Below are 14,118 nucleotides of genomic sequence, written 5' to 3'. Positions count from 1 at the left end.
CCCAGAGAAATGCCAGCGTCAATGTCTTTCACTGCCCCCTACACCGCAGAAGACTCCAGTCTGTAATGCGCGGGCCCTGACGCCCAGTCGTGGGGTTCGAGAAAGGAAGCAGTTTGCTTTAGCTTGCTGGAGACGTGAGGTAAAATGCTGCTTGACTCTAAAGGGCTGGTCAGTGCAAGGGCCATTGACTGCACAACTGGAGGCCTCTCTGCCTTTGGGGTTTGCTCCCTCGGGAAGGGGCTGCCCAAACACTGGGGTGGCCACGAATGCCAGGGCCCTCAGGTGTTAAGGAAACTTGTTAGGAAGGATTCTGGGCAGGTGCATTGGGAAGCAACCCCCCCTGCCCCACCCAGCGTCTCTGTAGGGGGCAGGGGGTCCCCCCTCCAGCTCCCTCTTTGCTCGCAGTGCCCTGTGCCAGATCTCTGCTCCCTACACCTGCTGTCCTTTCTGCCCCTGGGTGTCTGGCTGCATCCTCTTACTGCCTTCCTGGCCCTTGTCCCCCCCCCCCCCATGCTGGGGGGGGAGAGGGGAAGAGAGAGAGCGTAAGGGAGAGAGGGGGAGATAGGAATAGGGGAGAAGGGAGAGAGGCAGGGTGAGGGAAAGGGGGAGATAGGGATGGGGAGAGGGAGACAGAGAGACAGTGAGAGAGAGAGCTGGGTGGTGGTGTACCAGGTTAAGTGCACATAATATGAAAAGCCAAGGACCAGCCCCCTGGTTCCCACCTGCAGGGGGAAGCTTCTCAAGTGGTGAAACAGGCTGCAGGGGTCTCCGTCTCCCTCTCTAACTCCCCCTCCTCTTTCAGATTTCTTTCTGTCCTATCCAATGAAATGGAAAAAATGCCCGCCAGGAGCAGTGGACTTGTAGAGTCCTGGAGGTAAAAATAGAAAGAGAGAGAGGTCCCAGCTCAGAGAGAGAGAGAGAGAAAGAGGGGGGGGGTCCCGGCTCAGAGAGAGAGAGAGAGAGAGAGAGGTCCCGGCTCAGAGAGAGGCGCCCCAGCTCAGAGAGAGAGATGTCCCATTTGAGAGAGAGAGAGAGGTCCCAGCTCAGAGAGAGAGATGTCCCATTTGAGAGAGAGAGAGGTCCCAGCTCAGAGAGAGAGATGTCCCATTTGAGAGAGAGAGAGGTCCCAGCTCAGAGAGAGAGATGTCCCATTTGAGAGAGAGAGAGAGGTCCCAGCTCAGAGAGAGAGATGTCCCATTTGAGAGAGAGAGAGGTCCCAGCTCAGAGAGATGTCCCATTTGAGAGAGAGAGAGAGAGGTCCCAGCTCAGAGAGAGATGTCCCACTTGAGAGAGAGAGAGAGAGGTCCCAGCTCAGAGAGAGAGGTCCCAGCTCAGAGAGAGAGATGTCCCAGTTGAGAGAGAGAGAGGTCCCAGCTCAGAGAGAGATGTCCCATTTGAGAGAGAGAGAGAGAGGTCCCAGCTCAGAGAGAGAGGTCCCAGCTCAGAGAGAGAGATGTCCCAGTTGAGAGAGAGAGAGAGAGGTCCCAGCTCAGAGAGAGAGATGTTCCATTTGAGAGAGAGAGAGAGGTCCCAGCTCAGAGAGAGAGATGTCCCATTTGAGAGAGAGGTCCCAGCTCAGAGAGAGAGGTCCCAGCTCAGAGAGAGAGATGTCCCATTTGAGAGAGAGAGAGGTCCCAGCTCAGAGAGAGAGATGTCCCATGAGAGAGAGAGAGAGAGAGGTCCCAGCTCAGAGAGAGATGTCCCATTTGAGAGAGAGAGAGAGAGGTCCCAGCTCAGAGAGAGAGGTCCCAGCTCAGAGAGAGAGATGTCCCAGTTGAGAGAGAGAGAGGTCCCAGCTCAGAGAGAGAGATGTCCCATTTGAGAGAGAGAGAGGTCCCAGCTCAGAGAGAGAGGTCCCAGCTCAGAGAGAGAGAGGTCCCAGTTGAGAGAGAGAGAGAGAGAGGTCCCAGCTCAGAGAGAGAGGTCCCAGCTCAGAGAGAGAGATGTCCCATTTGAGAGAGAGAGAGAGAGAGGTCCCAGCTCAGAGAGAGAGGTGCCCCAGCTCAGAGAGAGAGAGAGAGAGAGGTCCCAGCTCAGAGAGAGCGATGTCCCAGTTGAGAGAGCGAGAGAGAGAGAGGTGCCCTAGCACCAGGGAAGGAGCTTTCTGGAGGAGAACCGGCTTGCAGGAGCCTGCTCCTTATTTGGGGGCTGCACCCTGACACTCTGCTGTCTCATCAGCACAAACTGCCCTAATGCTCTCATGTGGGGCCTGGGCTTGAACCCAGGGCCTCGCCCATGCAGGGCATATGCTGTACAACGGACTGCCTCTCTGGCCTATTGATTTCTTCCCTTATTTTGCCCCCAGCGTTACTGCTGGGGCTCGTGCCGGCACTATGAATCCACTGCTCCTGGCGGCCATTTTTTTCTCTTCTTTCCCATTTAGTATTGGATAGAACAGAGAGAAACTGAGAGAAGCGGAGGAGCTAGAGAGGGGGAGAGACAGACACCTGCAGCCCTGCTTCACCACTTGCAAAGCTTTCCCCCCTGCAGGTGGGGACTAGGGGCTTGAACCTGGGTCCTTGTGCCCTGTAACGTGTGCTCAACCAGGTGCTCCCCTGCCCCAACTCATAAGTGAAATTTTATTAAGCAAATAGCTTAATTCAGGCAGCAATGTTTTAAGTAGCAGGTTCCAAGGTTTCTGGCATGACCTGTGGGCTGGGTAAATCACCTCAGACCCCTCAGGGCAATGGGAGAGGAGCCCAGAGGCAGATGCGGCCCGGGCAGGGCTTCACTGAGTGCGACCCCAAACAAGACTCAGGATTTTTTATTTTTGAGTAGATTAATGGTTTATAGTAAATACAGTTGTTCGAATGTGTATAAAATTTCTCAGTTTTCTGCAAAACACTCCCCTTTCCAGCCTAGCTCCTCCTCCACCATCAGGGCCCAGGACCTGAAAGCCCCCCTCACCCCAGAGTCCTTTACTTTGGTGCAAGACACCAGACCCAGTGCAAGTTCTGCTTGGTGTTTCCCCTTCTGTTCTGATGTCTCCCCTTCTGTCTGTGAGTGAGATCACCCCATCTTCATCCTTCTCTTTCTGGCTGCTCTCACTTCACATGGTTCCTTCCAGCTCTATCCCACATGAGGTGAAGAAGGCGACTTCATCCTTCTTCACTGCTGAGTAGTATTCCATGGTGTATACAGACCACAACTTGCTCAGCCACTCGTCTGTTGTTGGGCACCTGGCTGGCTTCCAGGTTCAGGCTGTTCTAAATCATGCTGCCGAGAGCACAGGTGCACACACGTCTCTCTCTCGGGATGGGGGTGGGTGTGCTCAGCTCCCCAGACGTGGGGCGGGTGCGGGGTCAGCACTGCAGCAGCTTACGGTTGAGCCCGACCACGTCGCTGACGAAGCTGGTGGCCCCGATGAAGTCCCCGGCGATGATGTTGGTGCAGCGGGAGGCTGGCCCCGGGCACTGCGCCCTCACCCAGGCGCCCAGGAAGGGCAGGCCGGGCAGTGTCACTGACCGCAGAGACTGGCCCGGGTGGGCCAGCACGTACTCCAGCGTCTCTGTCAGGTTGGTGCCCGCCACAAACAGTCCCCCTGTAACATGGGCGGGGTCAGGGTGGGGCTGGGGGCCAGGAGGGGGCTGGGGGTCAGGGTGGGGCTGGGGACCAGGAGGGGGCTGGGGGTCAGGGAGGGCCTGAGGGCCAGGAGGGGCTCGGAGTCATGGGAAGCTGGAAGTCAGGGTGGTTCTGGGAGTCAGTGAGGGGCTGAGGGTCATGGAGGGTCTGGGCGTCAGGTGTGGGGCTGGGGTCAGTGTGGTTCTCTGGTTCAGGGTAGGGCTTGGGGTCAGGGGGAGCTGGAAGTCAGGGAAGGGCTGGAGTTCAGGTGTGGGGCTGGGGGCCAGGGAGTGGCGGGGGGTCAGGTGTGGGGCTGGAGGTCATGGAGGGTCTGTGGGTCAAGGAGGGGCTGGGCGTCAGGTGTGGGGCTGGAGGCCATGGAGGGTCTGGGGGCCAGGGAGGGGCTGGGGGTCAGGTGTGGGGTAATGGTCAGGGTGTTTCTGGTGGTCAGAAAGGGTCTGGGGGTTATGGAGGGGTAGGGGCTCATGGTGGGGTAGTGGTCAGGGACACCTGGCTCGCTGTGCTGGGCAGGGCGGACGGGCTGAGTCTGGGGGTCCAGCTCAGTGGGCATGGAGGGATAGAGCTGGGCCAGGCCACATGGGAGCTGAGTGCTGCACTGACGCAGGACCTGCACTCCAGCCACTCACTGAGGCTCGAGCACACGGGCGGGGGGCAGACCCCTCTACACGGAGAGCCCCTGCGCTCACAGACTCGGGCCGCACCCCTGCATGCACCTGCAGCCCCCACGCGCCTCCTCCCACAACGCCACACCTGTGGGCCCCTCGCACCTGGGCGCCCGCAGCTCTTCATCCGCTCCAGGTAGCACACCAGGTCTTGGGGCTTCACCTTGTCGCCCCACCAATAGGGGATCCCCGGCCAGAGCTCGGGGTGCCGGCTCACCGTCTCCTCATCCTCGTAAGACAGCAGCACCTGCTGGCCCCGTGCCCACAGCTGCCTCAGCGAGGGGACCTCCTGCAGGAAGGGCAGGGGCTAGGCTTAGGGTGAGGGGTTAGGGCGAGGGGTTAGGGGCGAGGGGTTAGAATTAGAGGTTAGGGGTTAAGGGCGAGGGGTAGGAGTTATTGGTTAGGGGCTAGAGTTAGTGATTAGGGTTTAGGGTCAGGGTGAGAGATTAGGGGTTAGAGTGGTGAGGGGGGTTTGGGGCTTGGTAACAGGCAAGAATAGGCCCTGAGAGAGGTCAGGGATCAGCGTCTGGGATGGGCTGTCAGAGTCCCTGGATTGGGGGCATGGACACACTGTCTCAGGGTCTCTCACCTCCACACACTGTCTCAGGGTCTCTCACCCCACACTGTCTCAGGGTCTCTCACCCCCACACACTGTCTCAGGGTCTCTCTCCCACATACACTGTCTCAGGGTCTCTCCCCCACACACTGTCTCAGGGTCTCTCCCCCACACACTGTCTCAGGGTCTCTCACCCCCACACTGTCTCAGGGTCTCTCACCCCCACACACTGTCTCAGGGTCTCCCACACACTGTCTCAGGGTCTCTCACCCCCACATACTGTCTCAGGGTCTCTCACCCCCACACTGTCTCAGGGTCTCTCACCCCCACACACTGTCTCAGGGTCTCTCACCCCCACACACTGTCTCAGGGTCTCTCACCCCCACACTGTCTCAGGGTCTCTCACCCCCACACTGTCTCAGGGTCTCTCACCCCCACACACTGTCTCAGGGTCTCTCACCCCCACACACTGTCTCAGGGTCTCTCCCCCACACACTGTCTCAGGGTCTCTCACCCCCACACTGTCTCAGGGTCTCTCTCCCACATACACTGTCTCAGGGTCTCTCACCCCCCGAGGACACAGCATGTCCCCAAAGATGTTGCGGATGCAGGTGACCAGGTACTCGTGCAGAGTCTGGCTCAGGCCCTGGAAGTTCCTGCAGGCCAAGATGACCACCTCCCTGGGGTGCTGCTCCAGCCACTCTGCGATCTCTGTCAGCGTGTCCTATCGGGGCGTGTGTACGTTGTGGGGACACTCCTTGTCCTCCGTGTGGGGCCCTCCCCCGTGCTGGAGGTCAGCCCCCGTCCTGGGCAGTGTCGCTGCTCCTTGTCCTTGGACACCGTCCCCTCGCCCTGTGCGGGCTGCACCCCACCCCCGCCCCTGCACATGGGCTGCCCTTGTGGCCTCTGCCGGGCTCCACGGCGCCCGGGACTCCGCCGTGCACACACGGGCGCTTGCTGTGGCCACACGCGTGCGTGCTGGGGCGGCACCTCCGTCATGCGTGTGTGAGCTCCGTGCCCTCCCTGTCTCACATGCGTGCTCAGGGCTGTCCACGTGCAGTGCAGCCACCTTCCTGTTCCTCAGGCGTGCGGGCTGCTCGGTGTGCTTCCCCGTCACGTGAGCACACGCATGTCGCGCTCCCCTGTGCAGCCCCACCGGGCTGAGACCCACTGACAGCCAGACACCTCAGGGTGGGGCCTGAGGGCTGGAGCAGAACCCACGCTGTCTGTGTGCTGCCAAGATGAGATTCCTCCGCTTAGCCCCCGACCCTCCTCCCTCAGCAGAGATGGGTCCCCAACCTCTGACCCCTGACCCACCTCCCCAGCAGAGAGAGGGCTCCTGACCTCTGACCCCTGACCCACTTCCCCCAGCACAGCTGTGTCCCCTGACCTCTGACCCCTGACTCACCTCCCCCAGCCACAGCCGTGTCGCTCTGATTCCTGACCCCCCCCAGCACACAAGAGTCCCCCTGCTCCCTGCCCCCTGCCGCCTGACCCACCTCCACGAGGGCGGTGGTGTACACCACGTGCAGGAAGTGCAGGTTCCTGTCGGTCCCGTCCCGCATGTGGGCGACGCGCAGGTCCAGGTACCGCACCCCTGCGGACAGCTGCGCTGTGACGTCCAGGTCCTGAGGGAGGGTCAGCGCCTGTGGTGTGGCACCTGCCCGGGGGACGCCTGGCCAGCTGACGCCTCGGCGGCGCTGCCCCCTGAGCCCCTCCCGGCCGGCCGGGCACCCCGAGGGCGGGCGGCAACAGGCAGCCCTGAGCTCATAGCCGCCCCTGGACGTCGCTCGTCTCCGCAGAGACCGCCAGCCAGAGACTCCGAGAGCCGCGGGAGGGGCTCTGGTGGTGGCAGGAACCCCGAGGCCTCTGCTGTCGCCTCTCCCGTCGCTCTGGACCTGGGACGCCCGGCGGGCTGATGGCTGGGGAGCGTCCACTGTCATGCGGACAGGCGTGTCCCATCCACACCCCAGGCCGGGCGAGCAGACATGATGGAGGAAGACAGAGCTGCCCGCGGGGGCAGCAAGGTGCCAGGAGGTAGAACAGAAACTAACGTCCCGCCCGGGGACCCCAGTCCCGGCTCTGCAGCGGTGGCCTCTACACCTGCCCGGCTGGGGGCTCCACTATGCATCTGTCTGCCCCAGACCACGGCCTGCAGCCTCACCTGGGTGATGGCCCACTTGAGCACTACAGGGCGGGTGACACAGGGCAGCAGCTTGGTCAGGAGCCGCAGCAGCCAGGACTGGTCAGGGGCGACGGGCGACTTCCGGTTCAGGCAGTAGGTCATTGTGTCATGGCTGCCTGGGGACACGCGGTGGAGGCCAGCCGTGAGGCTGGCAGTCCGTCCTCTGTGCTAGAGGAGCAGATAGACTCACAGACACACAGTCACAGAGACACAGTCACAGAGACACACAGAGAGGCACAGTCACAGAGACACAGCCACAGAGACACAGTCACAGAGACACAGTCACAGAGACACACAGAGAGGCACAGTCACAGAGACACAGTCGGAGACACAGCCACAGAGACACACAGTCACAGAGACACAGCCACAGAGACACAGTCACAGAGACACAGTCACAGAGACACACAGTCACAGAGACACAGTCACAGAGGCACAGTCACAGACACACAGTCACAGAGACACACAGTCACAGAGACACAGCCACAGAGACACACAGTCACAGAGACACAGTCACAGAGACACAGTCACAGAGGCACAGTCACAGAGACACAGTCAGAGAGACACAGAGAGGCACAGTCACAGAGACACAGTCACAGAGACACAGTCACAGACACACAGTCACAGACACACAGTCACAGAGACACAGCCACAGAGACACAGTCACAGAGACACAGTCACAGAGACACACAGTCACAGAGACACACAGAGAGGCACAGTCACAGAGGCACAGTCACAGAGACACAGCCACAGAGACACAGTCACAGAGACACAGTCACAGAGACACACAGTCACAGAGACACACAGAGAGGCACAGTCACAGAGACACAGTCACAGAGATGCACAATCACAGAGACACAGTCAGAGAGACACACAGAGAGGCACAGTCACAGAGACACAGTCACAGAGACACACAGTCACAGAGACACAGTCACAGAGACACAGTCACAGAGACACACAGTCACAGAGACACAGTCACAGAGCGCACAGTCACAGAGACACACAGTCACAGAGACATAGTCACAGAGACACAGTCACAGACACACACAGAGAGACACACAGTCACAGAGACACAGTCACAGAGACACAGTCACAGAGACACAGTCACAGAGACACAGTCATAGAGAGACAGTCACAGAGACACACAGTCACAGACACACAGTCACAGAGAGACAGTCACAGAGACACAGTCACAGAGACACACAGTCACAGAGACACACAGTCACAGAGACACAGTCACAGAGACACACAGAGAGGCACAGTCACAGACACAGTCACAGAGACAGTCACAGAGACACACAGTCACAGAGACACACAGTCAGAGACACAGTCACAGAGACACAGTCACAGAGTCACACAGTCACAGAGACACAGCCACAGAGACACAGCCACAGAGACACAGTCACAGAGACACACAGTCACAGAGACACACAGAGAGGCACAGTCATAGAGACACAGCCACAGAGACACAGCCACAGAGACACAGTCACAGAGACACAGTCACAAAGACACACAGTCACAGAGACACACAGTCACAGAGACACACAGAGAGGCACAGTCACAGAGACGCACAATCACAGAGACACAGTCACAGAGACACACAGAGAGGCACAGTCACAGAGACACAGTCACAGAGACACAGTCACAGAGACACACAGTCACAGAGACACAGTCACAGAGACACAGTCACAGAGAGGCACAGTCACAGAGGCACAGTCACAGAGACACAGTCACAGAGACACACAGTCACAGAGACACAGTCACAGAGACATAGTCACAGAGACACACAGTCACAGAGACACACAGTCACAGAGACACACAGAGACACAGTCACAGAGACACAGTCACAGAGACGCACAATCACAGAGACACAGTCACAGAGACACACAGAGAGGCACAGTCACAGAGACACAGTCACAGAGACACAGTCACAGAGACACACAGTCACAGAGACACAGTCACAGAGACACAGTCACAGAGAGGCACAGTCACAGAGGCACAGTCACAGAGACACAGTCACAGAGACACACAGTCACAGAGACACAGTCACAGAGACATAGTCACAGAGACACACAGTCACAGAGACACACAGTCACAGAGACACACAGTCACAGAGACACACAGAGACACAGTCACAGAGACACAGTCACAGAGACACAGTCACAGAGACACACAGTCACAGAGACACACAGTCACAGAGACACACAGAGACACAGTCACAGAGACACAGTCACAGAGACAGTCACAGAGAGACATAGTCACAGAGAGACATAGTCACAGATACAAACAGAGACACACAGTCACAGACACAGTCACAGAGACACACAGTCAAAGAGACAAAGTCACAGGGACACACAGTCACAGTCACAGAGACACAGTCACCGAGACACACAGAGAGACACAGTCACAGAGACACACATTCACAGTCACAGAGACACACACAGTCACAGAGACACAGACACACATGCTCAGAGTGAGGATGGCAGCCCTGGGACCTGCAGTCAGTTGTGTGGGGACTGGGGCCTGCAGGTCAGCTTAGACACAGCTCTGGGTCCCCACCTCAGGAAAGACCCCAGGCCCCCCAGAGAGCTGCAACTTGCCTGGGATGGACAGATGGTGGAGGGGCAGGTCCCAGAGCTCAGGATACAGAGCTGACATCCAGTCTTCGAGGCTCGAGTCATCAGGCCGGGTGTAGACGCTACCCACAGAGCTCAGCTGCCCACCCATTGTGGGGGGGCCAGACCTGAGGGGAGAGCAGGGCCCTGAGCCGGGACTGGGGCTCCCCTGTGCAGGATACAGACAGACCTTCTGGGAGGGGGTAGGTGTGGGGACATGCAGGAAGAGAGACAGATATATGGGGAAAGACAGACAGAGAGAGAAGTGGAGGCAGACAGAGAGAACCCCAGGACCCACACATGACTGTGTTTGGAGTTGTGTTTACAAACAGGTCATGAAGATGAGGTGAGGTCCCAGACGCACAGCACTGGGGCCATCCAGGGAGAGGAGAGACACAGGCCCCTCAAGATGACCGGGGCTGCTCCCTGCCCGCCTCTGCCTTGACCCTGCTCCTGCTGGTCTCAGAAATCCTGCAGCATCAGCAGAAAATTGGGGTCAGGGCGCTCAGCACACCTGGAACTCCGGGGGTGGGGTCCCTCCCCTGTGTGGGGTCAGGGCGCTCAGCACACCTGGAACTCTGGGGGTGGGTTCTCTCCTCTGTGTGGGGTCAGGGCGCTGAGCACACCTGGAACTCTGGGGGTGGGGTCTCTCCTCTGTGTGGGGTCAGGGCGCTCAGCACACCTGGGACTCTGGGGGTGGGGTCCCTCCTCTGTGTGGGGTCAGGGCGCTCAGCACACCTGGAACTCTGGGGGTGGGAGTCCCTCCCCCGTGTGGGGTCAGGGCGCTGAGCACACCTGGAACTCTGGGGGTGGGGTCCCTCCCCTGTGTGGAGTCAGGGCGCTCAGCACACCTGGAGCTCTGGGGTGGGGGTCCCTCCCCTGTGTGGAGTCAGGGCGCTGAGCACACCTGGAACTCTGGGGGTGGGGTCCCTCCCCTGTGTGGAGTCAGGGCACTGAGCACACCTGGAGCTCTGGGGTGGGGTCCCTCCCCTGTGTGGAGTCAGGGTGCTCAGCACACCTGGAACTCTGGGGGTGGGGTCTCTCCTCTGTGTGGAGTCAGGGTGCTGAGCACACCTGGAACTCTGGGGGTGGGGGTCCCTCCCCTGTGTGGGGTCAGGGCACTCAGCACACCTGGAACTCTGGGGGTGGGGGTCCCTCCCCTGTGTGGGGTCAGGGCGCTGAGCACACCTGGAACTCTGGGGGTGGGGGTCCCTCCCCTGTGTGGGGTCAGGGCGCTGAGCACACCTGGAACTCTGGGGTGGGGGTCCCTCCCCTGTGTGGAGTCAGGGTGCTGAGCACACCTGGAACTCTGGGGGTGGGGGTCCCTCCCCTGTGTGGGGTCAGGGCGCTGAGCACACCTGGAACTCTGGGGTGGGGTCCCTCCCCTGTGTGGAGTCAGGGTGCTCAGCACACCTGGAACTCTGGGGGTGGGGTCTCTCCTCTGTGTGGAGTCAGGGTGCTGAGCACACCTGGAACTCTGGGGGTGGGGTCTCTCCTCTGTGTGGGGTCAGGGCGCTCAGCACACCTGGGACTCTGGGGGTGGGGTCCCTCCCCTGTGTGGGGTCAGGGCGCTCAGCACACCTGGAACTCTGGGGGCCTCTTCAGCAGGTGCAGTTCAGGTGGGCAGTGACATCTTATAGAGGGCATAGGCAGCTTTACCCTACTGAGGTCAACTCCCAACTAGCCCCTCAAACCCTCCCCTGCACTCACCAGGGCAGAGAGGAGAGTGATGTACAAGAAGAGGATGTACAAGCCCCACCCCTGCTACCTGCAGGCTGAGATACCCAGCCTCCCACCTATGATCTCACAGGGAAGATCCTCTTGGGAGACAACACCCCAGGACACAGGAAATAGCTCCCTGCTGAATAGGTGCTGGCTGCCTGCAGTAGAGTGGCACTCCCTCCTCCTCTCCTGTCCCCAGCACTCACCTGTCCCCAGCACTCACCTGTCCCCATCACTCACTTGTCTCCCAGCACTCACCTGTCCCCAGCACTCACCAGTCCCCAGCACTCACCTGTCCCCAACACTCACCTGTCCGCAGCACTCACCTGTCCCTCAACACTCACCAGTCCCCAGCACTCACCTGTGTTCCCAGCACTCACCTGTCCCCAGCACTCACCAGTCCCCAGCACTCACCTGTCCCCAACACTCACCTGTCCCCAGCACTCACCTGTCCCCCAACACTCACCTGACCCCAGCACTCACCTGTCCCTCAACACTCACCTGTTCCCAGCACCCACCTGTCCCCAGAACTCACCTGTCCCCCAACACTCACCTGACCCCAGCACTCACCTGTCCCTCAACACTCACTAGTCCCCAGCACTTACCTGTGTTCCCAGCATTCACCTGTCCCCAGCACTCACCTGTCCCCAACATTCACCTGTCCCCAGCACTTACCTGTCCCCAACACTCACTTGTCCCCCAGCACTCACCTGTCCCCAGTACTCACCTGTCCCCAGAACTCACCTGTCCCCCAGCACTCACCTGTCCCCAGAACTCACCTGTCCCCAACACTCACCTGTCCCCCAACACTCACCTGACCACAGCACTCACCTGTCCCTCAACACTCACCTGTTCCCAGCACCCACCTGTTCCCAGCACCCACCTGTCCCCAGCACTCACCTGTCCCCCAGCACTCACCTGACCCCAGCACTCACCTGTCCCTCAACACTCACCTGTCCCCAGCACTCACCTGTGTTCCCAGCACTCACCTGTGTTCCCAGCACTCATCTGTCCCCAGCACTCACCTGTCCCCAGCACTCACCTGTCCCCAACACTCACCTGTCCCCCACCACTCACCTGTCCCCAGAACTCACCTGTCCCCCAGCACTCACCTGTCACCAGCACTCACCTGTCCCCAGCATTCACCTGGGTTCCCAGGACTTACCTGTCCCCCTGCACTCACCTGTCCCCAGCACTCACCTGTCCCCCAGCACTCACCAGTCCCCAGCACTCACCTGTCCCCCAGCACTCACCTGTCCCCCAGCACTCACCTGTCCCCAGCACTCACCTGTCCCCCAGCACTCACCAATCCCCAGCACTCACCTGTGTTCCCAGCACTCACCTGTGTTCCCAGCACTCACCTGTCCCCAACACTCACCTGTCCCCAGCACTCACCTGTCCCCAACACTCACATGACCCCAGCACTGGCTTGTCCCCCAGCACTCACCTGTCCCCAGCACTCACCTGTCCCTCAACACTCACCAGTCCCCAGCACTCACCTGTCCCCCAGCACTCACCTGTCCCCAGGACTCACCTGTGTCCCCAGCACTCACCTGTCCCCTCCACATAGGCACTACCCCAGCCCTGTCCCTTCCCCACAGCCTGTCCTCTTTCTACTTTCTGTCTCCTCTCTATGCCCACATCCTGTCTCCTCCCCAAACATACCCCTTCCCACACCTGTCTTCTCCCCACACCCCTGTCCCTCCCCAGGAACCGGGTCAGGGAGGGTACTCACCCAGCTGGGGCCTGTGTGGAGACAGCAGCCTGACCCCTGGCCACCCTGCCCTCCGTCTGCCCTCTGTCCACACGGCTGACCTGCTCCTGTTGCATCAGCCTGAGCAAACCCTCCCACAAGTGGCCCTCAGCCTCCTCCCTGGAGCACCACCCCCAGCGAGAGGTCCTGTCCACCCGGGGGCCCCCAGTGCCCCTCCCCTGCTGCCCCAGAGGACACCTCACACTGTAGTCACACCCCTCACCTTCTGGGACCCTCTGTGCCCTCCACCAAGGCCACCGGCTCCCCACCTCTGCTGGCTCCTGTGAGGTGTGCACACGCGTGTGACTCAGGACTGTAGTGGTTGCACCTGGCATAAGCTGACATGTGACATGTCTTAGCATGTGCCAGGGGCGTGTTCCCTTCCTGGTTCCTGACATCAGTGAGTCCTGGCAGCTCACCCTGCTCCCAAGGCTGGGGGGCGCTGGGTGCCCTCTGGGTGCTGCCCTGACGGAGGAGGGTACTCTCTCTCTCCAGCTACAGGGGCTACTCTGCAGGGGGTCGGACTCACCCCCTGAGCTGACTCTCCAGCTGCCTCCATCTTGGCCATAGATCAGGGGAAACCTTCCGGCTGGTTTTGCAAAGGCCTGGGTGGAGCCCTGGGACCGGAAGTGCCATGTCAACTCAGCTCAGAGCTCTTCAGCTAGTTACTCAGGAGCTCAGGCACACTTGAGGACTCTCCAAACAGGGCCGCCCAGAGCCGGGCACTGGGCCTGCCTGGAGGGGCTTACTTAGCCCCTCCACCCTCACACAGATACAGGCACACACAGGTACACACGCACACACACATGCATGCACACATGCACACAGACGCACACACATAGGCATACACACATAGGCACACAGATGCACACACACAAGCACACACACAGACACACGACGCACACTCTCACTGGCACATACACACACACATGCACACACAGAGGCACACAGACACACACACACAGGCACACACACAGATGCACACACACAGACACACAGATGCACAGGCACACACACACATGCACACAGATGCACACACAGAGACA

General features: G+C 59.8%; 1 protein-coding gene across 3 annotated transcripts; it reads right to left on the bottom strand.

Annotated features, from left to right (window-relative positions):
• Positions 1 to 2,748: 2,748 nt before the first annotated feature.
• PLCXD1 (phosphatidylinositol specific phospholipase C X domain containing 1) lies at positions 2,749 to 13,455 on the bottom strand. Of its 3 annotated transcripts, XM_060186306.1 has the most exons (8): positions 13,296 to 13,455; positions 13,055 to 13,153; positions 9,579 to 9,725; positions 6,965 to 7,097; positions 6,300 to 6,428; positions 5,369 to 5,524; positions 4,350 to 4,533; positions 2,749 to 3,541 (listed from the first exon to the last, which is right to left on the bottom strand). In XM_060186306.1, the coding sequence occupies exons 1-8, from the start codon at positions 13,415 to 13,417 to the stop codon at positions 3,303 to 3,305; spliced, it is 1,209 nt and encodes a 402-aa protein (XP_060042289.1). In that variant the 5' UTR covers positions 13,418 to 13,455; the 3' UTR covers positions 2,749 to 3,302. The 3 variants fall into 3 exon arrangements, with proteins under 3 accessions (XP_060042289.1, XP_007538520.2, XP_016050438.1); XM_007538458.3 differs by lacking the exon at positions 13,055 to 13,153; XM_016194952.2 differs by lacking the exons at positions 13,055 to 13,153; positions 13,296 to 13,455 and having other exon boundaries at positions 9,583 to 9,721.
• Between the last annotated feature and the right edge of the window lie 663 nt (positions 13,456 to 14,118).

Source organism: Erinaceus europaeus, chromosome 2 (genome assembly GCF_950295315.1).
Source record: "Erinaceus europaeus chromosome 2, mEriEur2.1, whole genome shotgun sequence".
Lineage (NCBI taxonomy): Eukaryota > Metazoa > Chordata > Mammalia > Eulipotyphla > Erinaceidae > Erinaceus > Erinaceus europaeus.
The sequence above is the reverse complement of the archived record's forward strand: the minus strand, read 5'-3'. Positions and strand labels throughout refer to the sequence as shown.

What these genes read in the sequence shown, in the direction of transcription:
- PLCXD1 (XM_060186306.1), bottom strand. Translation starts at nt 13,417, where the DNA reads ATGTCAGCTTATGCCAGGTGCAACCACTACAGTCCTGAGTCACACGCG. An exon ending in TCCACACAGGCCCCAGCTGG is followed by an intron (nt 9,726 to 13,054) that starts GTGAGTACCCTC and finishes CTCTCCCCTCAG; the next exon opens with GTCTGGCCCCCCCACAATGG. An exon ending in GAAGAGCTGCGGGCGCCCAG is followed by an intron (nt 3,542 to 4,349) that starts GTGCGAGGGGCC and finishes CCCATGTTACAG; the next exon opens with GGGGACTGTTTGTGGCGGGC.